Source organism: Puma concolor, chromosome B2, assembly GCF_028749965.1.
Source record: "Puma concolor isolate L17-30 chromosome B2, mPumCon1.1.hap2, whole genome shotgun sequence".
Lineage (NCBI taxonomy): Eukaryota > Metazoa > Chordata > Mammalia > Carnivora > Felidae > Puma > Puma concolor.
In genome coordinates this window covers 145,819,242-145,843,858 of record NC_141671.1, presented here as the reverse complement: position 1 = coordinate 145,843,858, position 24,617 = coordinate 145,819,242, and the positions used below count along the sequence as shown (strand labels likewise).

The window sequence follows — 24,617 nt, the reverse complement described above, 5'->3', positions numbered from 1 at the left end:
GGTGCGCTGTTCAGATTATTTTCTCTTTTTTTAGTGTTTATTTATTTTTGAGAGAGAAAAAGAGGAAGAGCATGAGTGGAGGAAGGGCAGAGAGAGAGAGAGGGAGAGACAGAGAATCCCAAGCAGGCTCCACACTCTCAGCACAGAGTCCGATGTGGGGCTTGAACATATGGACCATGAGATCATGACCTGAGCCGAAGTCAGACACTTAACTGAATGAGCCACCCAGGCGCCCCGTCAGATTAATTTCAATAGTCATTAGATGTAGCACGGCACGAACATCTTAGGTTCTGTGTTCACTGAAATTCTCTCAGTTTTATCAATGTATATTCATTATGCAAAACCTTTTTAAACAGCTAAATACATCTCTCTTCTGTTTAATATCAATTAAATTCTTATAAACATTTATTGACTCAAAATAATATAAAGGTCTTCCTAAAGTTATCTATATAATATTTAACATTCTCATCAACTTCAACCTATCTTCAAATGTATTTAGCTTAAAAAATTTTTTTATCATGTTTATTTATTTTAGAGAGAGACAGACAGAGTGCAAGTGGGGGAGGCGCAGAGAGAGAGAGAGGGAGACACAGAATCTGAAGCAGGCTCCAGGCTCTGAGCTGTCAACAAGGGATTTGACCCTTGCCATAATAAATCCACATGTATGCTTCAACTGACCATGAGAGTTCTTATGAGGTGCAGCAGTGACCTCAGCAGTAATGACATGCTAAGAAATTGTTTATGATATCAGGTATTTAAAATTAAGTTAAATAAAAGGGACTAAAAATACACTTACTGGGATGTGCGCTGAGTAATGCATAGAAAAAAAATTAAAATTGGGATGCCTGGGTAGCTCAGCTGGTTGAGCACCCGACTCTTGATTTTGGCTCAGGTCATGGTCTCACGGTCGCTGGGTCGAGCTCCGCATCTGGCGCCTCGCTGAGCATGGTGCCTGCTTGGGATTCTCTCTCTCTCTCTCTCTCTCTCTCTCTCTCTCTCTCTCTGTCTCTCTCTCTCCTTCTGCCCCTCCCTTCCTTGTGCTTGCACTCTCTCTTTCAAAAAAATGAAATGAAAAAATGATAAAAAGTTGTTTCATTTCTAATTTAAAAAATGAAAAAAAATAAACTACTACTAAATGTTTTAGAGAATCATTTTATTTGTTTCAGATAAAACTTCAGATCAGTTCTTGAGTTTCAAAAGTCCATTCTGAGAGGATGCTATATTTGTCTTTGATCAACAATTGGTTGAAACCTATTAGGCATTCAGCAAAAGTGTGCATTTATTGCATGCCTAAATTGTTTAGAAAGTGACTGATAGAATTATGTCATCACATTTCTTGGTCTCCTGTGAATATTAATTTACATCTTAACACTTATTACAATGACCAGGTATAGGACTCTTCAGTGTGTGTGTATGTGTGTGCGCGCGTGTGTGTGACCCCATTCACCAGGCCTATTTCCTCTTCTTCTTGGTCACAGAAGTGACCTACATGGCCTCACTTGTCTTGCGGTCAGATGTGGCCACATGGCTGAGTTCCACATAACGATGTGTGGGCAGGGGGCTGTCTGGCATGTCCAGGCCGGGCCCAGGCCGGCGGTCAGCTGGTGGAGGGAAGGTGGGGAACACGCACACTGGGCTGTGACAGAAACCCTGGAGAAGCGGGAGTTCACCTGTCAGAGCAGCTAGTGTTCCTCCCAACTATTACTCTTCTAAAGGAATTTCAAGAAACACTTGAAAACAGCTCCGGATGCCCTAAAATGTGTCAAAGAAACTAAGTGGTAACTTTCCATTCTACTTTTTTTTTTTAATGTTTATTTATTTTTGAGAGACAGAGAGACAGAGCACGAGCAGGAAAGGAGCAGAGAGAGGGAGACACAGAACCCAAAGCAGGTTCCAGGCTCTGAGCTGTCAGCACAGATCCTGACGCAGAGCTCAAACTCACAGAGTGTGAGATCATGACCTGAGCCGAAGTCAGGCGCTTAACTGACTGAGCCACCCAGGTGCCCCTCCATACTACTTTCTAAATTTAAAGTCACATGTGGGCTCATTAGACGTGGGCACCCCTGGACAAGGTGGTGGTGTGGGCACAGACTGCCTCTAGAATCCCCACTGAAATGACCCATGGAACAGTCATGGGGACAAAAAATCCACACTGCTGCTAGAAATATGAAGAAGTGCTATCCAAACACCAGAAATCTGGGAGAATTTCTTGTAGACACAGACTTGCTGTGTCCCTGTCACATTGGGTAGCAATGACTTGTGGCATGTGATTAGACAGTGAGTCCCCTTTGTCATCCACTGTGTCATTACATTGGCCTGCTGAGCTCAGTTTTTTCTTTGCCCCTGGACCAAAATGCTGGTCCCATGACCTTTTTTTTTTTTTTTAAGTTCATTTATTTATCTGGGGGGGGGGCAGAGCAGAGAATCCCAAGCAGGCTCCTCATTGTCCCCGCAGAGCCTGATGGGCTCGAACTCAGGAACCATGAGATCATGACTTGAGCTGAAATCAGGAGTTGGACGCTTAACTGACTGAGCCACCCAGACACCATCCTTTTTTTTTAATTGTAAGTAATAAAAGTCATACAATCACTTTAAGTTGGAACACAGGCTCAGTCTTAAATGCCCAGTCCTATGTATAAATCTCTGACAGGGACCAAAAGCTAAGAGCTCCCTTAGTGCAGGCCTAAAGCAAGCCAGCAGTCCGCAGTGGGAGGAGGAGGGGGAAGCTGATTGGCTTTTCCAGTCTCAGGCCTTATTCTCTGGCTCCTCTTCTCTTAGCTTGTTAACCCTGGTTTCTGACTTCCCAGGGACTGAGCTGCAGGAGAGAGGAGGTGTGGGGGTTACTGTTCATGCTGGTGGTGTGTGTGTGAGGGGGGGGAGGGCCTGTGGGGGGTCTTCCTTGACTATTACTGCCTTGCCTGGCAGTTGTTGGACACTGTCTCTTGTGGTTTTGGGAGATCGTCTGTCACTGATAGTTTCTCACCCAGACCTCAGTCAAGAAGCAGAAAGACAGCATCGTGTTCCAGGGAAGCTTAAGAAAAGAAAACCAAATGTCTGTTTTATGCTGAACCCCAACTAAAACTAGGCCAGCGGAAAGTCAAATTTTATTTATTTATTTAATTCAAATTTTTAGGGAGAGAGATGGAGACAATGGGTACAGAGGTAGGGGAGACAGGTGGGGGGGGAGAGAGAGAGAGAGAGAGAGAGAATCCCAAGCAGGCCCCCTGCCCAGTGTGGAGCCCAATGCAGGGCTCAGTCCTGGGATTGACCCTGGGATTGTGACCCAAAAGCAAAACCAGGAATCTGGCACTCAACCAACCGAGCCACCCAGGCTCCCGGAAAGTCAAATTTTAATAAAAATAGACATTGTGTCCAAAGACCAGTCATTTAAACACAGCTTCCAAAGTGCTTACATAGAGATGTTTGCTTTTCATTCAGCACTAAGAGACAACAGTTGGGGCCAGAATGAAATGTCGCATACTTACCTTAAACAATGCCTTTTAACTTAAAATGTGCCAATGTATATCCATTCAAAACTTTTCAGATGAAAAGCCAGAAAATGACTGGAGCTACCCATGACCACACTAATAATGCACTGTCTACGATATCTGTGTACAATTCTCTGGAGTGGAGTGGGAACTTGAACATGTCTGCAAAGCAATCTGATCCTTTCAATGTTCAGTGACTTTCCCAATTTTCTATATTTGTCTTGCTCACATCTAATTGAACAGCGATTATTTTTAGTGCATCACCTTTATTGAAACTTAACAAAGTAGTCCCTTTAGTTTTCATTAAAATAACTTCCTTTCTCACATTTTATCAGTTTACACAACTACTTAATCAAATCACGTAATTTTGGGGTGCCTGGCTGGCTCAGTCAGTAGAGTGTGTGACTCTTGATCCCCGGGTTATGAGTTTGAGCCCCACGTTGGGCATAGGGCCTACATAAAAGAAAATTTTTTTTAGTAATATAATTTCAGTAACTAGTGAATAAGTAAAACTAGGCATAAACCTGTTTGGGGGAAGAAATACACCTGACTCTCGGTAGGCATCCAACCCAAGCATCCAACCTGGGGCAGCAGTGAGTGGTCTGACCCTGATCGTGCATAGTCTATGGGCATCTGTCACTGTGCTCTGCAGAGGAATGCAAAGATGTCTGTTAATCTGGAAAGCAGTTGATGTGGGCTGTGTATAAAAACTTCTGTATTCTGCTGGAAACAGCATGATAGGGTGCAAAAGCATTGGCCCTCGACTATGCCTTCCTCTGTCTGCCTTCCTTTGCTGACTAACTCACCTGGTTTGACACTTTTGTGATAGCTTTACCTTTAGGGCAGCGGTTCTCAACTGGCGATGATTAGGCCCCCCGGGGACGTTTGGCAATGTGAGACATTTTTTGGTTGTCACAGCTGGAGTGGGGCGCGTGCTACTGGCATCCAGTGAGCAGTGGCAGGGGTTGGATAAATATCCTACAATGTGCAAGGCAAACCCTGAAAGAGTCATCTGGTCCAAAATGTCAGCGGTGCTGGGGTAAGAGCCCCTGCTCTGTGAGTTCTGGCCTTTGACCCCAGACTCCAGTGTTGTGGCAGCCTTGGGCCTTCTCATCAGCACTCAGAAGCCACAATCTTTCCTGAGTGACAGGCTCTCCAGGTCTGTGACGAAGCTCCTGAGGGTAAGGGTGGTGGCTGGTTTTAACCAACTCTTAACGAGCTGAGCACATAGGTGCATCATTGTTTAAAGAATAACAACAGAATGTGAAGGTTAAAGCACCAGTTGAAATCCTTTCTTTTTTTTTTTAATTAAAAATTAAAAATTTTATTAATGTTCATTTATTTTTTGGGGGGGAGGGGCAGAGAGAAAGGGAGCCACAGAATCTGAAGCAGGTTCCAGGCTCTGAGCTGTCAGCGCAGAGCCCGATGAGGGGCTCGAACCCACAAACTGTGAGATCATGACCTGAGCCGAAGTCGGACGCTTAACCGACTGAGCCACCCAGGCGTCCCTGAAATCCTTTCTCATTCACACTCCAACTCCAACTGATGGAATCAGCTGCCACTAAAGTTTATGAAATCTCTAACGCCTGGATCGAAGGTAGAGGTGGAGAGGCTCGTGTTGTGAGCAGGCTGTGCGGGTTTGGCAGCTTTTTCCACGGGGAAATACAGGAGGGGGATTGAAAGGAAGAGCTGTTCTGGAATTTAACAGTGTTGGGCTTGCCCCTTTCCCATTTTGCTCTTCCCTCAGAGAAGGGGGGGTCGTGGAACATTGAGAGTGAACTTCGGCACTGGAGCCCACTTTTTGTCAGGATATTTCAGAAGGTGGAGTCACCAACCAACTAGCCTTTTAAAAAAAAAACTTTTTTTGGGGCGCTTGGGTGGCGCAGTCGGTTGAGCGTCCGACTTCAGCCAGGTCACGATCTCGCGGTCCGTGAGTTCGAGCCCCGCGTCAGGCTCTGGGCTGATGGCTCAGAGCCTGGAGCCTGTTTCCAATTCTGTGTCTCCCTCTCTCTCTGCCCCTCCCCTGTTCATGCTCTGTCTCTCTCTGTCCCAAAAATAAATAAATGTTGAAAAAAAATTAAAAAAAAAACAAACTTTTTTTAATGTTTTTTGAGACAGAGAGAGACAGAGCATGAATGGGGGAGGGGCAGAGAGAGAGGGAGACACAGAATCCGAAGTAGGCTCCAGGCTCCGAGCTGGCAGCACAGAGCCTGATGTGGGGCTCGAACTTACAGACTGTGAAATCATGACCTGAGCCGAAGTTGGAGGCTCAGCCGACTGAGCCACCCAGGCACCCCACCAACCAACTAGCCTTAAAGGGAAGCATGTACCAGGATGCCCTCATGGCTGCATGTTGATCAATGAACATTCATCCAGAAAAGGGGCAGGGGGGCCAAACAGAAGCATGGCCACACCCGGGCAGGGGCAGGGGGTCTACATGACAGAGAGCCAGCTGGGGTGAAGCTGAGCCAGATACGTCACTTGCACAAAAGCACTTGTTACATATGTGGGGCTATTAAAATGAAGTTGAACCAGACCAGTCTCAACCCAGACTGTGGCTGGAACTGGTGGGGCCACATGACACCCAATGCAGGAGCCATCCCTCCTGGACATAGACTCCCCTTTCCATCTCGCAGGCGAGTGCCAGCGAGCCTTCTGAAGAAGTGGGGGGAAGGGGAGGGGAGTGTGGTAGGAGGAGTCCCAGGTGGGAAGGAGACCCTCTGATTGTGATTATAAACTCAACAACTCAACAGTGGCTGACAGTTTGATAACCAGATTGGATTATGGAAGGCGGTGGACTGCCCTATTGGTTTGCTTGGGTTGGTAAAGCAAAATACCGTAGACTGGCTGACTTCAACAACAGAAATCTATTTTCTCACGGTACTGGAGGCTGGGAGTCTGAGATTAAGCCGTCAGCAGGTTGATTTCTCCTTAGGTCTGTTTCCTCGGTTTACAGATGGTTTCCTCTCAGCCTGTGTGTGACGGTCTTTATCTCCTTATAAGGACACCTGTCACACTGATTTAGGGCCCACCCTAATGCTCTCACTTTTTACATTTATTTATTTATTTATTTATTTATTTATTTATTTATTTATAAATGTGAGTGCAAGCAGGGGATGGGCAGAGAGAGAGGATCTGAAGCAGGCTCTGAGCTGACAGCAGAGAGCCTGATGCGGGGTTTAACTGAAGAATCTTGAGATCATGACCTGTGCTGAAGTCGGATGCTTAACCGACTGAGCCACCCAGGTACCCCTAATATTCTCATTTTATTTTATTTTATTTTATTTTGAGAGAGAGGGCACAAGTGAGTGAGGGCAGAGAGACAGAATCCCACAAGGGGCAGAGAAAGGGAGAGAGAAAAGAGGGCTTGTGCTCACCTGACGTGGGGCTCAAGCTTACCTGATGTGCTGCTCGAATTCACGAACCATGAGATCATGCCCTGAGCTGAAGTCTGATGCCCAACCATCTGAACCCCCCAGGTGCCCCTAATACTCATTTTAATTTGAACACCTTTTTGAAGGCTCTGTCTCCAGGGTACCTGGGTGACTCAGTACAGTTGAACTTCTGATTTTGGCTCAGGTCATGATCTCACCGTTTGTGAGTTTGAGCCCCACGACTGGCTCTGTGCTGACAGCTCAGAGCCTGAAGTGTGCTTCGGATTCTGTGTCTCTCTCTCTACCCCTTCCATGCTCATGCTCTCTGTCTCTCTCTCTCAAAGATAAATAAGCATTAAAAAAAAAAATAAAGTCCTTATCTTCAAATACAGTCACATTACAAGGCATTGGGGGTAATCCCTAACAACTGGATTAAGTACTAAACAGGTCTGGGACAAAACTAAGATGCCTGCTCAGGGGAGAGTTGAGTGTTCAGGGTTAGTGTTGAGATTAAGAGAGCTTTTGGTTTGTATATCACTGAGAGGATACTCTTCAAACCCTGGACAGGAGTAATTGATCAGCCTTCTTTTATAACCAACCAGAATATCTTGTATCAATGTATAGCTGAGTAGTTGCTTAAACTAAATTAATATTCTTAGGATGGAGACACTTGTGGGCTTGTTTTCCACAATTTTATGCTATTTCCCCACAAAAGGGCCAGTGAAGATGTAAGCCAATACCAGAGTGGGGGGAGGGGGGCATGGAGGCCAGGATGGCTAGTCTTATGGGACATGCCTGAGATGGGACCCAAAGTTCATACTATTCCCAGTAGACAGGAACCTTCCAGAGGTTCTGGCATGAACCTCTGTGGTGTATGAGGCCAAGCCTCCTGCACACCTACTCTGGTTCCCCGCCGCGGGGTGTAGTCCCTGGCATACGCTGGCCAGGATGTGTAGCCAGTCTCAGATCCTTATGCTTCTTGGTCATTGCCCTCAGTGATGTGAGTCAATTCATCTTGGGTAGCTCTTGAGAATTATTCTTAGAACTGTGCCCATGAATTTAATTTTACTCCATGATAATCTGGGGATATTAATTGGATCTTTGTGGTATAACGATTGACAGACCAACTCACTCCTTACATAGAATGCGTTGGCTATGTTGTGTTTTGCCTGGTGTGATGGTTAATATTATGTGTCAGGCTTCAGGTCCAAGAATTATGACCTGAGTTATAGGCAAAAGATGATAAGGCCTGGGGCCTTATCATAAGATAAGTCAGGAGTTGAGAAGACAGGAATATGTCCTGAAGAAGCACGGGAGGGGGAAGTTTCAAAACGTGGGCCGCACACAAGCAAGATAGGATTGAGCTCAATTTTATTGGCGCAAGGAATGTGGGAGGGGGTGGGGCAGCTGTTAAGGTGCGCAGAGCATGTCAGGGTTAACAAAAGAGAGCAAAATAGCACATTCAAAGCTCAGCTCGCTGTGTGCGTGACTCGGGCACATCACTTACTATCTTCACGAAAAGAGGCATAATAAGCCACTGCACAGAGATGTGTAAATTAAGAGGTGACGGAGAGCCTTTGACCCAGCACCTAGCACATGATGAGGGTCTGCTCGCTAAGGTTGGTTCCCTTCTCCCTTTATGGATAGGATCAACCCACTACGTACATGCCTTGTTCGATAAAAACACTTTCATTCTGAAACAAGTTCCTCTTCTCCTTTTCCAGTAGTTAATGTGTTCTTTGAGCGTGCAATCTAATTATAATTAGCCTGAAGATATGGGAATGAGGGGAAGCTCACTTCAAAACCTTTGTTAATGATGCTACATCTCTACCATCACTTTCCCTTTTAGCCTGGATCACTGATTTTATTTTAGCAATTTAAGTACTACCTTTGGTCCTATTAGCAATCCCAGCTACGCGAAGGGAAAGGTTGTACAGCAATTCTCACTTAGTTTCCTGCCTGGGTAGGATTTGCAATATGAGGGGTATAGAGTAAAAGAGGGAAAAAAAAAAAAAAAAAAAAAAAAAGAATGTGGCTCCGGTCATTCCGTGAACAGCCAGGGTTTGTATCCAAGCACGTGGAAATAACGCCTTATATAAAGATATCTGGCAGAGTGACTATTTGCCAATCCACTACTCATTTTCCCTTTCGTTCTCGAATTTCACATTTTTCAGACTGGAAATGTGCACAGCTTAATGACTACATTTCCCAGCCTCCTCGGTAGCTAAGCGTAGCCTTGCACCGAAATTGAGTGGAATTGGTTGGGTGAATCTACCACAAGGATCCTTAAAAGGGAAAGAGTGGGGGCCCAGCCTTTTGTCCTTCCCTCTTCATGGGAAGGAGGTGAGATGGTTGGTGCTGTAGAGGCTGTTATGGATCATGAAGTGACTCTGAGGACAGAAGAGCTTGGGTCCTTGATAATTTCATGGCAGTGTCATCCCAACCCTGGTTTACCTACTCCGGATCGCTTTTACATGAGGGAATGAATATGCTTTCCTGTGTTTGAGACACTCAGTCACTAGAATATGAATGCAATTAATAACTGGCTCAAAATGATGTTATCTCAACCCATATTTTGTCTCCTCCAGCCAATATGTCAGTCTAAACCGTCGTAGGTCTTAGGATGGCTGTGAAGTAGCCTTGGGAAGTTTATTCAAGGGGAATGCACAATTATGATGCCTATGTGGCAGATGACATCCTGAGCTGGCTGGAGGAATTGGGGACAGAATCCAGTCAATTGTAATCTAACTCCTTGGGCCAATACTGAATGAATACTTCATATAGTGGCTGACTAAAAAAGAAAAAAAGAGGCCTGTTTATTGGGTGTGGCAGTCAAAGAAGGTAAAAGACTTCTCTTAACCTCCAGTATCCCCCAAATCCTTGGTGTCGATGTAGATACTCTCACAGTCCGAGTTGTTTTCTGGAAGGATGGAGCTGTTACAGATATGATGTTAGAGATGCTTCTATGGGACTGTTATTGTCACTACCTTACCCTCCAATTGTTGCTTGCTCAAAAGGGCATTTCCCCGAGGTGGTCAATTTAACAGAGAGAAAGCTCACAAGCAGGGGAGCGGTGGGGAGAAAGGGAATCCCAAGCAGGCTCCACACGGTCAGCAAAGAGTCCCCCATGGGGTTCGATCCCACAAACCCCGGAGATCACGACCTGAGCCGAAATCTAGAGTCAGATGCTTAACCGTCTGAGCCACCCAGGTGCCCCGCAAGCAATACTGTTCTAACTAGCTTGCCCCTCGTGGTAACGTTGTCAGACTACCTTACTGAAAAGCTGCTTTCAATGTGTCTCACTTCAACTAAAATGCTTCTTGCTTTCCTCTATCCAACCATATGTTTGGATTTTAAGGACATGTACAACTTGCCCCCAACGTGATTTTCCTCCTTTACCAGGTGGTATACTCTTGGTTTCCTGTCAGCATGCCCCAGGCCTCTTGCTGGGAAGTCAGCTCAGTGGTTCTTGTTTACTATTCCCCAACCCAAATGCTAGTCATCCTTGTGGAGGGGTGCGGGTAGGGGTGGAAGAGAGTAGCTGAAAATCTATGCAGCACCTACTCTATGGTTCCTTTTATATTATTCTATTCAATAAGGACCCAACATAGATCAATAATTGTGTAAAGCTTTCCTAACTTCTATACAGGGAGGATTCACACAATTCAGGATTGTTTTTTTAATTGTTGAGAAAGCATTAGTACAGCTCATTACACTGTAAGAAACAGCACGAAAGAATCCTTCCTCTTGTACTTTTTAAAATACTCTCCGGAGCAGTTGGTTCATGGAAGTCATCCCCAACACACACACTCAGGACCTGACTGCTGAGGCTTAGTAATCAAGAAAGTATGGACTTTCGGTTCTAATCCGCTATTTTACTTATTAACTGTGTGCTCAGGGCAACCTGCTAAAATTTAGTGAGCTCATTACTGTCGCCTGGGGTCACCCAGGAGTGAAATAAAGATCAATGTATATAAACACCGCTGCGTAGTCCCTGGCACATCGTGTTTAGTAACACTATTATCAGACGGCCCTGGGCTTGGCTCCGGCCCGAAGGTCAAGTCCATTAGAAAAGCAAGGTCACTCCTGGCAGTGGTTAGAGGAGCATTGTTGCTACACCTTACCAGCGCCCAGGACCCTCCTCACTGAGGGATCCTGGCCCGCTAGGGCGCGCCAAGCCAGCTCAGGGAAACCGCAGCTTTCGCTCCGAGGAGGTCGCCGGACCGCAGGCCGACCCCGGCGTGCCGGCAGCAGCTAAGAGGCGGGGAAGCACCGGCCCCACCAGCCAAGGCCCTCCCCGCGGACCTCCGAGGGGGCGGGGCTTCAGGTCGTACCATCTTACACCGTGGAGGTGGGGGGAAGCATGGCCTTTCTTTTGGCCACACGCACAGAAGCGGGCAGGTGAGCGCTGCGGTTCTTCTGACTCCCTGAATAAGGTCCCTCATGTGCCTCTTTCTCGGGTCCCCTGGGCCCCCAAAGGGGGCGGGCTGGCGCAGGCAGCGGAGACGGCGCGCTGCGCGTCCCCCACCCCCGGTGTGGGAGCGGCGGGCGCAGGGGGCGGAGCCCGTGGAGGACGGCGGTGTCCTTGCGGCGCCGCGGGGGACGCGGGTCAGTGTACGCCGGTGGGTCGGCGCGGTGACTCGAATTCAGGAAAGCGGCTAGCGGGATCGCTCACTATGTTGTCCCGGGCAGCGCTCAGGTGAGGCGCCCGAGCGGCGCGTAGCAGCGGGGACGGGTCACGGCCCCGAGGGCGAGGGGTGCGGGCGGCCTCCTCCAGCGGCCCCGCTCCCTCCGTACCCGCGCTGGCGCGGCGTCTCCCGGGTACCTACGGGGACGCGGCGTGGCGGGGACGCCGCGGGCGTCCCTGCCAGAGGGCAGGTGGCCTCTGAGCGCATCCGGGTGCTGTGGCGGCGCCGTTTAATGCTTCAGAGAATGTGGAGGGCGAGCGAGCAAGCGATAGAAAGGCCCGGATGCCCCGGGACGTCCACAGCCCTGTCTGCGTAGACACGTGAGCGAATCGGTGTGTGTGTCTGCTCTCTTTCCAGCTCGAGCAGGACGCTGGTGCCGGCGCTGGGGGCTCTGGGTTCCAGGCAGAAGCACAGCCTCCCCGACTTGCCGTACGATTATGGCGCCCTGGAGCCTCACATCAACGCCCAGATCATGCAGCTGCACCACAGCAAGCACCACGCGACCTACGTGAACAACCTGAACGTTCTCGAGGAGCGGTATCGAGAGGCGCTGGAGAAGGGTAGGTGCCAGGCCGCCCGCCGGTGAGAAACCGCGCGGGGAAACGTGACGGCGACGCGGTGCCCCTCGGTTCCGTGGGGCCGCTCCACGCGCTCTTGAACCCAACCAGGGGTCAGACTTCACAAGGAAGGTGCCCATTTTGTGGGAAACTGAACAGGCTTGTGGTTATTTACTAATACTTTAGAATTCAGCGTAACACTATCATATGGACGTCACACTTCAGTTTTTAAAGAGCTCAGTCGACAAAACCAGTCGTGTGTGGACTTTGTGGGTCTGGGTCTGGGGATGTGTACGAAAATGCCGTGTTTTAATGTCTCTGTACAAAATAGTATTGCACTTTTCAGTCTATCGATCAGTGGCTTGCAGGAGGAAAATAATTGTATGTATTGCTTAATACGCTACACAGTTCAAAACGTATTTTTTTTCTTAAGCATGTTTTTGATGACGTCCAGCCCTCTGAAATTTGTTGGGTAAATTTCAGACAGTGGCAGCTTGTTGAATGGGGGCATCTAGCGGGAAAGTGTAGTATTTCAGCCCGGTTGTGGACGAAGTAATTGGCTAAACAGAAACAAGAGGAAATTGCCACATTCTGGAAGATTTGTGACAGGAACCTGGAGCATGGGGAAAAAGTTTGGTACTTGTTCGGGAAAAGGTTCGGGGTTTTAGAAAATAACAAATTCGGGAAAGATGTGGTAATGATGACAAGGTGGGGAATATCCCGATTGTGAAATTGTTTCCTGCGTGACAACATCTGACAACTTGAACCTTTCTTTTCAATATTTTAAAAACAACTTGAATTTCAATCCTTTCCTTGCGCAATCACATCTTTACTTGTGTAACAGAAGCTACTGAAAAAGCTTTACATTATGTTGTGCTGTGTTGCCTATAAGTTACTAAATACCTGCAGAGCTTTTTCTTTTATTTATTTAAAAAAAATATTTTAAAGACTATTGAAGGGTTAAATTTTGATGTTTGAAAATTTGGGGCAGTAATGTAAGTGAAATAACATCATCGATCTCATTATAAGGAAGTAAATAAATACTTTTCAAACAGAAGTATTTAACTTTTATTGTATTTTACAGGAAAAAAATGGAAACCAAAGAAAATGTTGAACTTAAGAAAAGTATTCTTAAAAGCAGATATTAAAGCCTCCCAAATTTCTGTTATCATCATTATTATTTAAAAAAAATTTTTTTTTTTTCAACGTTTATTTATTTTTGGGACAGAGAGAGACAGAGCATGAACGGGGGAGGGGCAGAGAGAGAAAGGGAGACACAGAGTCGGAAACAGGCTCCAGGCTCTGAGCCATCAGCCCAGAGCCTGACGCGGGGCTCGAACTCACGGACCGCGAGATCGTGACCTGGCTGAAGTCGGACGCTTAACCGACTGCGCCACCCAGGCGCCCCCATTATTATTTTTTAATGCAAGCTCTATGCCCAATGTGGGGCTCAAACTCACAACCCTGAGATCAAGAATTCCATATTCTACCGACTAAGCTAGGTGCTCCCCAAATTTCTATTAAAACTTAAAAATGATTAAACTTTAAGAGACTGCAATTATTAAGCTAGTTTTTAATAAGCATGTTTCTTTCCCATTAGAAAAATTTAGTTACTGTTGATTTATTAGAAAACAATATAGGGGCTCTTGCATGGCTCAGTCGGTTGAGCATCTGACTCTTGATTTTGGCTTGAGTCATGATCCCAGGGTTGTGGAATCAAGCCCTGTGTTGGGCTCCAGACTGAGCATGGAGCCTACTTGGGATTCTCTCTCCCTCTGACCCTCTCCCCTTGAGCCTCTCCCCCATTTGGGCTCTTTTCTCTAAAACTAAAACTATACGCGCGCACACACACACACATGTGTTTATATATGTATATATGCATGTATATGTGTATGTGTATGTATGTATGCATGTATATAAATATATATAAAACGTGTGTGCGCGTGTATACACATGTGTATGTATATGTATATAGAAATATATAAACATACAAACATTTATATTTAGGATGACTTTCCTAGAATAATTACTAAGACACTGATCTGTAAGAAAATTATTTTGCAAACATAACAACAACAACAACAACAACGAGAAGTTGGCATCTTAAAACAGCTCTCCAAGGGGCACCTGGGTGGCTCAGTCGGTTAAGCGGCCGACTTCGGCTCAGGTCATGATCTCGCAGTCCATGAGTTCAAGTCCCACGTCAGGCTCTGTGCTGACAGCTCAGAGCCTGGAGCCTGTTTCAGATTCTGTGTCTCCCTCTCTCTGACCCTCCCCCATTCATGCTCTGTCTCTGTCTCAAAAATAAATAAACGTTAAAACAGCTCTCCAAGATTATCTGTGTATTCTGGTATCACTCGGCCCTCTCCTCCTTTCTGAGATGTGCCCAAAGAGCAGATTAGAGAACCTTTTCTATCATGTAAACTCCCTAAGCACAGAGTCCTCAGTGGTTCTATGTATCTTCCACTTTGCCTCTTAATGTCTGGTGAATAATAAGCACTCAGGACTTCTTTTTTTTAAATTTTTTTTTTTTAACATTTATTTATTTTTGAGACAGAGACAGAGCATGAACAGGGGAGGGTCAGAGAGAGGGAGACACAGAATCTGAAACAGGCTCCAGGCTCTGAGCTGTCAGCACAGAGCCCGATGCGGGGCTCGAACTCACGGACCGCGAGATCATGACCTGAGGTGAAGTCGGCCGCTTAACCGACTGAGCCACCCAGGCGTCCCATAAGCACTCAGGACTTCTTGAACAAGGGAATTCCCATTTTTCCTAATAGTTAATCTTAGTTTCTTGAAGGCCTGGAAAAGAATATTTTATTTTGCCTACTTGTTCAGCAAGGTAGAAAAAGTCTTCAAATGTGACTTTTTTTTTAAGTACAGATAGCAGAGAATTAATTTTTCTTCCATAAAAGCTACATTTAATATATTCAATTATCTAGTCAATCGACAAACATTCATCAAGTGCCTGGTATGTAGGAGGCAATCTAGCAGCCCCTGGGATACAGCAGTGCAAAGAATTCCTTGTTATTGGAGCTTTCATTCTGGTGGGGAGACAGATGAATGAGTAAATAAATATGTAGTATGCCAGGGGTCTTAAGTCCTCTCGAGCAAAACAGGTTGGGGAAGTGGTGGGGAAGTGCCCATTTTCTCTTGTGGTTTGAAAAGGCTTCCCTGATGAGGGTGACGTTTCAGCGGAGGCCTGAAGGAGAGATGTGGGAACAAACCACGAGCCTATCTTCAGGAAGGGTGTTCCGGGACGGGCAGCCGCCATCAGTGGAAGCCGTAAGCTGGGCGCATGCCGAGCCCCTGTTGTACGTGCAGGGAAACCAGTGTGGCCAGAGCTGGGCCAGCGAGGAGACACAGAGGATCAGATGATTTGCCCCTCTGAAGCCAGTTGTAGGGACTTGGGGTTCATCGAGTGAGAGGAACAGCCTTTGGAGGGGTCTGGCTCAAGGATGCTGCACTCACTTTGGGGTGTAGAGGAGCCCTCCGGCCACTATTGGGAACAGAGTGTGGGGGGCACATGTGGAAGCCGGAGACCAGGGCGGGGTGGTGGCTCAGATGCAGGCAGGTGACGCTGCTGGTCTGTACCACAGGTTAGCAAGAGGGGGTCAGATTCTGGATCTTTTTTTTTTTTTTTTTAATTTTTTTTTTTAATGTTTGTTTATTTCTGAGGCAGAGAGAGACAGAGCATGAGTGGGGGAGGGTCAGAGAGAGAGGGAGACACAGAATCAGAAGCAGGCTCCAGGCTCTGAGCTGGCAGCACAGAGCCCGACGCGGGGCTCGAACTCACGGACTGTGAGATCATGACCTCAGCCGAAGTCGGTCGCTCAACCAACAGAGCCACCCAGGGGCCCCGTGGATCTTTTTTAAAGGGAGAGCTGGCCTTGCTGGTGAGTATGTTGGTGGGCTATATGTGAGGAAAGGAGTAAGGAGTAAGAAAGGACAAGTTATCAAAAGTGCCCTGTGAAAAATAGCTGGCACTTGCTGTGATGAGGAAGGCCATTGGAGAGTAACTTTGGGATTGAAATTCTCGAGTTCAGTTTTGAATGTGCTGAATTTTTTGTTAATGTAACATTGAACTGTTTTCCAATGAATAGTTGTCTATCTAGAAAATGAGAGCTGAAAATGTACCATTTAAAAAAGAAAAGTCTATTTACTTGTTTATTTTAAGTAATCTCTACCTCCAACGAGGGGCTCAAACTCACAACCCTGAGACCCAAGAGTTACATGCTCTACCGACTGAGCCAGCCAGGCACCCCTGAAAATTTACTATTTAGTCTGTGAAAGCACACATTTCAACCTTCCACTATTTTCTATTGTTCTCTTTGTTATTGCTGAAATGTTTTTTTTATAATTTTTTTTTTTTTCATTTTAGAGAAAGTGAGTGGGGGAGTGGCAGAGAGAGAGAGAGACTTAAGGATCTTAAGCAGGAGCCACACTGAGCTTCGGACACGGGGCTCGATCCTATGACCCTGGGATCATGCCCTGAGCTAAAATCAAGAGTCAGATGCTCAACTGACTGAGCCATCCAGGCGCCTCTGAAATCTTTTCTATCCAAGAAAACTTTCACTTCTTTGAAGCTCAGGAAAGAATTTTCTACTAGCTTTGCCCCTGATGCCGGACCTCTCATTAGTTGTTCACGTTACTAATTGAAATTGAAAATCCACTGGAACAAATAATTTTTAAGTAAATCTTTTTTTTTTTTTTTTTTTTGTAGAATCTTGAAATTGTGGGATTTTAGGACCTATAGGGATGTTACAGATAAGCAAGTACGATTACCTGATGTTTTACAAAGAGAGCAAATGGTGCATAGAACGTTTGAGAAGAAAGAATTTTAAAGAATATGTTTGCATCTTTACATTTCAGGTGATGTTACAACTCAGGTAGCTCTTCAGCCTGGGCTGAAGTTCAATGGTGGAGGCCATATCAATCATTCCATCTTCTGGACGAACCTGAGCCCTAAGGGTGGTGGAGAGCCCAAAGGTTGGTAGATATTGGTGCAGTCTTAGCTACATTTGTGCATGATAGGAATGGCTGTTGCTTTTCTTACGTTAATTCTCTCTGGGGTGTCACAGTGGCATATTTTTCCTAGCAAGGAGTACAACAAAGGTGTGAATTTCAAAGGGACATATGTAGGAACGGAGAATATATTCAGGGAGTTATTGTGTCTTCAGATTTTATACACACATACACACACACACAGTGTCAGATATGGTGTCAACTTTTGTCAAAATGTACTGTATTTTACATTAGAACAAGACCAGGAAAGAGTTTTTAGAAGAAGTGAGTGCCCTGGGTGGGGTAAGACACTTGATCATTCTGTACTTCCTTCATCTGTAAGGTACAGGGATAATAATAGATCCGTTTTGAACATTAAGTAAGTTATCAGATGTAAAATACTTCAAATAGTGCTTTTTGCTATTATTTTACTACTCTCCCCAGCTGATAAAGAGTCAGTTGTCCCAGGAAATTGGGTTTTCCAGGACACGTGCAGGTAGCAAGGGGAATACAGAGCCAATGGCCTTGCTCACTCTGGCTGGTTTATGTGACTTACCGTGTCCTGCGTGGAGGCCCAGACGACTTTAATTAGCCTCCTCACCCCAGGGAAGGTATGGGGCATAAGTAGAGCTCTCCTTGTCCCTGGGCTTCTGGTGCACACCTTAAGTTTCTGTGGGTTTGTTTGTTTTTAATTGGTGTATGGTAAGCATCTCATGTACTTGTGATAAGCAGTCTCATTTGGAAGTAAAGGTGAATGGGGAAGTCAGCATGGGAAGCTGGACATTTTTTTTTTTTTTTTTTTTTTCTGAGTTAGGTGTGGAGACGGTGATGTAATACTGTTGACGTTTGGTGAGTTAGCAGAATGTCAGATATGCCCATATTCAGCCAGTGGTACTTTGCCAGTTTGGGTTGTCTGTACCACTTTATTCTGTCATTTGTGCTTATAATAGATAATTACTTTTATTTTTTAATTTTTAATTTTTTTAAGTAGGCTCCAATTGCGGGGCTTGAACTCACGATCCTAAGATCAAGACCTGGGCTGAGATCAAGAGTCAGACACTTAAATGACTGAGCCACCCAGGCACGACGATAATTACTTTTAACTCAGTGGGATAAGAGAAGTGATATTTTTAGCCTACTTGATTTAGTTGATGTGCTCCATCTAGAATTATATTCTACATTGCCAGAGAATAAAAGGGCTGTAGCTCTTACAGTGTACCCTCAGTTCGGTGATAAAAGACAAAATTACTCTTCTTAAAATTATATAATTGTGATAAGAAAGATCTCAGCTGCCGTGGGGAAGAACCAAATAACAGCCATAAAATTTTACTATTCCCAAATCGAGACAGAGTAGGTAGGGTAGAAATCAAAGTAAAAGTTTTCTGTAAAAGGGGGAGGAAGCTAATGAAAAAATTACTCCTTTTCTGATGGAAATAGCACAGTGAAGGAAGAACTTGCTCTAACTTGGTTCAGTAATAAACATGTGAATTAAAATCGTGAGATCTTGTGATGCCAGTGTGAGGGCAGGAGTAACAGTGCTAACTAGGCTCACTGGGTTATGTTACATCTTCCCTATGAGGTCGTCCAGTTGTTTCTGGTGCCATACGACAAGAATATTTTAATATACGGAATAGAATTCTTGATTGTAATTGTTGCAGTCTGTTCACTTGTGGGTATTTTTGGATTTGTTTTTTAAATAGGGGAATTGCTGGAAGCCATCAAACGTGATTTTGGTTCCTTCGACAAATTTAAAGAGAAGTTGACCACTGTATCTGTTGGTGTCCAAGGCTCAGGTTGGGGTTGGCTTGGTTTCAATAAGGAACAGGGACGCTTGCAGATTGCTGCTTGTTTTAACCAGGATCCCCTGGAAGGAACAACAGGTTAGCTTTGAAAATTATTTCACATTCATTAGTGGGAAATGGTTCACTGTAAAGCATTTACCTTGAAATAGGGAACACGAACAGTGGTTAAACCTATCGTGAGCATGTACTAAATCTTAACAGATGATACCCAGAGCCTCGTGTAAGCAGAAATGCTCTAAAAGTCCTTGATGTTTTGTAACATTAGCACATGTAATTTTACAGATACATTAACAAAAAATGTTTTTTTTATCAAAACATTTTTTTAATGTTTATTTATTTTTGAAGGAGAGAGAGACAGAGTGTGAGTGGTGGGGGGGGTTGGGCAGGGAGAGAAGGAGACACAGAATCCGAAGCAGGCTCCAGGCTCCGAGCTGTCAGCACAGAGCCCGATGTGGGGCTGGAACCCACAGACCACGAGATCATGACCTGAGCTGAAGTCGGACGTTCAACCAACTGAGCCACCCAGACCCCAGGTGCCCCTAACAAAAAATGTTTTAAACATAAACTCTGCTTCATTGGACAGAATTCATGTCAGCGTACATAATTGCATGCACTGAAGTTGGATAAACACCACAAAAGAGGAAAAGACCTATAAGCTGAGTCCAACTTCAGCCCTGGGACGCAGCCTATCTGCTGAGCACCTGTGGTCAAACTGGGACTAGAGCTCAGGTTTCCAGACTTCTGCCTTTTGGGGGATTTGGTCCAGGAAAGTATTTGGCTTAGAGGCTCCAGGCTGGCTTCACCAATTCCTTTTTTATGTTGAGCCAGATTGAATTAGAATGTCTTTAGGAGATAGTCCTGAGACATTGATCTTCAGATGTAATGCACCTACAGTGATGTCTTTTTTGTTTTTTAATTTATTTTTTAATGTTTATTTATTTTTGAGAGAGGGAGACACAGAATACGAAGCAGGCTCCGGGCTCTGAGCTGTCAGCACAGAGCCTGATGCAAGGCTTGAACCCACAAACCGTGAGATCATGACCTGAGCTGAAGTCAGACGTTTAACTCACTGAGCCACCCAGGCACCCCAAGACCTACAGTGACATCTTAATGGCAATCAGAAGTAGTTCTCAGCCACGTTTTCTTTTCTTTACTTTTTTTTTTTTAAAGATACTTAACTTATTTAGGTTTATTTATTTTGTGAGAGAGAGAGAGAGAGAGAGGGAGGGGCGGAAAGAGAGGGAGGATCCCAAGCAGGCTCCAAGCCTAGCACAGAGCCTGACGCGGGGCTGCATCTCACGACCACGAGATCATGACCTGGGCTAAAACCAAGAGTCTTGACGCTTAACCAGCCAAAGCACCCAGGCGCCTCTCAGCCACATTTTCTACCTCTACACACGTCTGCAGACTTGCTTACATGACTCACTTTCCTGGGTATATTCAGATTTAGCCAAAATCTGAACGGCTCTTTTGGGAAAGAGATGCCACAGAATTTGTAAAACCAACAGAAGATTTGTGAGCACCGACTAGAGAGTCGGGTATATCTTTGAAGGCACCTGGCCGAAAAGGCTAATTTCTAGGTAAATCCTGGCTACACCTGCTTCCCTTCCACTTGAAGAAAGCCCATTGGAATGAAAATAAGTGGAAGTCATGGCAATTTATGTAGGGGAGAAATCATTTATAAACTTTGTTACCTTAATTACTCATAATGAATGATGAATGACATAGCTCACCACTGATCAACACCTACTGGTTGATCATTGTTTTCCTAGAGGAGGCTGTCATTCAGTTGGAGAGTTTTTGAAAATGAATGTTGCATAAATATAAGTATTCTTTGCATGTACTATTTCATTTCTAAGAATTGTGTCTTTTTCTTTAGTCCTATTCAGTTTTCCTTGTTAACTGTTATTTCTATAAATGTCTCATAAATGCTTTGTATTCTCTAAGACTGACATTATTAGCCTTGGGAGCAGAGCAGTTTTCCTAAAACTCCCCTGACTGCTTGGGACCTTCGGAAGGTGCTCAACCACCCCATAAACATGGCATCCTTACCGATACCCCCAAGAATTGCCTCATGGATAGATTTGTTGGTATTTTAAGCATTGCTGTTAAAATACTGTACTTAATTTTCCCAAGTCTTTAAAAAATTTTTTGCTATTTATCACGTTTTCTTCCAAAGAGTAAAGTTTAAGGGCGCCTGGGTGGCTCAGTCGATTAAGCATCCGACTTCAGCTCAGGTCATGATCTCACAGTTTGTGAGTTCAAGACCTGCGTGGGGCTCACTGCTGTCAGTACGGAGTCCACTTCGGATCCCCTGTCTCCCTTTCTCTCTGCCCTTCCCCCTACCTCTCTCTCACAAATAAATAAACATTAAAAAAAAATTTTCGAAGAGTAAAGCTTCAAATTTTTTATAGGGTATTTATTCTTAGGCAAATTTTCTGTCTGTAAAAGAAGCTGAAAAATGGATGGGAATTTTGCAAAGGGTAATTTGGGTAATTTGGTGTGCATAGGATAATCGAGAAGAGACAATAATATTTCAGATTGAAATTCACAGTTTTTGCTTTTTTTCCCCTCTTCTTTCCAATAGGTCTTATTCCACTGCTGGGGATTGATGTGTGGGAGCATGCTTATTACCTTCAGTATAAAAATGTCAGACCGGATTATCTAAAAGCTATTTGGAATGTAATCAACTGGGAGAACGTAACTGAGAGATACATGGCTTGCAAAAAGTAAAACATCATTACACTGAGCAGAATAAGCTTTTTACGACTATTTTCATAGCAGTGCAGAGTACCGTAGTATACCAGTAAGCTGCTCTATAGTAGCATTTCTTAATGTAGGTTCTTCAAGTATTTGATAAACATGATTTAATGCTATGAACTTCCTGTTTTCAAATTTTATTATTGGGCAATGGAAAACAGTAAGTGCTTTGTATGATTTAGTCTTGATTGAACATTTTCTTCAAGAGCTGAAATAGCTAGGAGGTTATAATTGTCATAAAGCCATCAAAAATATCTCAGCCCTTAGGGCCGCTGGAGAAGCCTTTTGACCCTATTGTATTGCAGTTGTAGAAAACCTGGTCCTTTGTCCCAGTTGTTTATAGAAGATTAAATTTATTTCCCAAGGGAAACGTTCAGTGTTTCTATTGAAAACTCTTTTTGTAAGTAATCTTCTGTCTACTAGTACTTCTGGTAGATATCACCCATTGGCCTTTAATTATTTTTGGTCACATGTTACACAGGGTTAACACCATTTTGTCTTTTAAAAAATATAACTTGATTGCTAGTTGAGAATTGCTTTATTATGACAAGGAAATAGTCGTGCATTTGAATTTTTCTGTTGGGAGAAATAGGAGGACTTGTGTGTGAAATTTTGTCATCAGACGGAAATATGTGTTGTGTACATGCTCAAAATGGGCAGATTCGGGCCTTGTTGATAAAATGAATGTTGGGAATGGGGCCACAGATCATTCTGGCGGGGCACTTGCCCCCGCCTTCCAGTCCTGTTCATGAGCATCGCTTGGGGTGGGGGGAACCAGCCTGAATCAGGTGCTGCCTGCCCACAGAGGCAAAGGAGTTGGTTTCTGGATGTGGTCAGCAGCGTGTCCCCATCCAGGAACATTTCTTTTCGAAGACTTGTTTTTGAGTTACTCTGTCATTTTTTATCTTTTCTTTTAAAAAATGTACAGTCACTATAGAAACTTTATATTGTTTAGTCCTTTCAGTAAAGGCAAACGATACCCATACTCCAGTGACCCAACATGTCAAATTATGTTCCTGGTTAGCTTTTGCAGGTGGGACTGTTTAAATGTAGCAGGGATCCTTTCTGTAATTTGGCTTAACATTGTCATGCATTCCATGTTTCATTATTTTCTTTATTTTTACTGGCTGTATAATTTATCAATTGGACACTTCCTAATTAATTTTACATTTCTGATACTGAATATTTCATTGGTTTCTAATTGTTACTTATTCAAATAATGTTGTGGTGAACAACCCACATAGGTTTTGCCTTCTATTGGAATATTTTTTCTATATAGGTTTTTTCTTAAACCTATTCAGTAACAGAATGTTTTCCTAAGTTAGTGTATTATTTTTTCCCTCAAAATTTATTCTATTTTTTTTTTTGGCTTGGAAAAATGGAGTAACTTAGCAGTTTCAATATTGAAGACTGAAGTTAAAAAAAATTTCAATTTAAGGCGCTTTTGTTTTAGAATTCAAGTAGAAAGTACTTAGGCTTTCTGAATTGTCAGCAGTGTTGATGAGACCAGTGGTAGCTCTTTGTGTGCTTCTGGATTGAAAACACTTTGGAGACAAAGATTGCCATGCTTTCTCCCACAGTAAAGTCACTTTCGTGGAGCACAGATGGGAGTCATGTGATTACTGCTTACATATATACATATATACACATGCATGCCTATATAGATATATACACACATATGTATGCACACACGTATATATAAACAAGGCAGTGACTCTGTTTAAATGGACCATGTAGAAAAGTAGAACTTTTTGAAAGATGGGCTTTTGAATATAGTCTGGCAGATCATGGTTTGTATTGAACTAACAAAGATACACAGAGACTACTGATTCATACAGTGCCTTTTGACTTTTACTAAGCTTTAGCATTTCAAAAAAATTCAATGTTGAAATTTCTATGGGGCTCTATTTTTGCCTCGATTTTACGTTGAGGGAGTGAGCGACAGCACACTGTTCTCTAAGGTTTTGGTTTCTCCTCCCCATCAGATTTTAAGAGACTAAGGTAAATTACAGATAAAGATTTTAATCATCCAGTGGAAAATGAGACTTTAAGATTTTGTTTAGCCCGGTTTTTCATTGTGGAAATAAATAAAAAAAAAACAGCGGCTGCTTCTGAAATAAACCCGAGTGTTGTTCATCCAAGAGGGATTTTTGTGGCCGAATCAGCAGTGCCTGCTCTAGTTGTAAATGTGCTTCAAACGCCATAGCGTGATTAGTACTGAAGGACAACAGGACACAAGGCAAATACTGCCTGAGGTAGAATCTGCTGCTTGAACCATTGTGTAATAATTAAACTTTGATGTTGAGAAATTACAGTTTTACTGCACACCTCAAATTCATGATCTTAAAATGAGATTTGAGTTTCCGGTGAATACCTTTAAAAAAAGTACCACCGGAACCATAAAATTAAGATTGATTGGTGTTGTGAGTCCTCTCTCGAACTAAGTCTAAATACAAATTCTATTTCCTGTTTTGATTTCAGGGGAGCTACTGTTTGGGAAAGCTATTAGGTAAATGTTTCATAAATTACTGCTTCTCATTTTCAGTCATACCTAATGATTTTGGCAAGCTAATGTCCTGTTTTCTTAGGTACGCATCAAACCTGGCACACATCAGAAATCCTATAAAGTCCTGGATAGTTTTCATTTAATTAATCGATAGAGAAACACTTATTTTCCTATTGTAAGTGTGAAGCTTTTTGATTGTTAATAAAAGAATCTACCAACCATCAAAAAAGGTCTGCATTATGCATGTGTGTTAAAACATTAGTAATCCTGTAATGCTTTGTCATTTTTACTGGTTTTCTGTGGGAAAGGGATAGTAAATGTAAGTAGCATTTTAAGCATTCTTAAAACCCAGAAAGCATATGAACTCTCTCCAGTGATATCTGTAGTAACATCTGATAATAACATAGTGTTTTTATTTCATTTATTTTTTATTTTAGA

General features: G+C 44.0%; 1 protein-coding gene across 1 annotated transcript; it reads left to right on the top strand.

The window, feature by feature from the left end:
- The first annotated feature begins 11,400 nt into the window (after window positions 1-11,400).
- On the top strand, window positions 11,401-24,408 carry SOD2 (superoxide dismutase 2). Its single transcript, XM_025925646.2, has 5 exons — window positions 11,401-11,561; window positions 11,908-12,110; window positions 16,980-17,096; window positions 18,812-18,991; window positions 21,501-24,408. Exons 1-5 carry the CDS (start codon window positions 11,539-11,541, stop codon window positions 21,644-21,646), a joined length of 669 nt encoding a protein of 222 aa, XP_025781431.1. The 5' UTR covers window positions 11,401-11,538; the 3' UTR covers window positions 21,647-24,408.
- Window positions 24,409-24,617: the final 209 nt, after the last annotated feature.

Coding starts and splice junctions, on each gene's coding strand:
- SOD2 (XM_025925646.2), top strand. CDS start 11,539: ATGTTGTCCCGGGCAGCGCTCAG. Junction 12,111..16,979: donor TCGAGAGGCGCTGGAGAAGG/GTAGGTGCCAGG, acceptor TTTACATTTCAG/GTGATGTTACAACTCAGGTA. Junction 18,992..21,500: donor TCCCCTGGAAGGAACAACAG/GTTAGCTTTGAA, acceptor TCTTTCCAATAG/GTCTTATTCCACTGCTGGGG.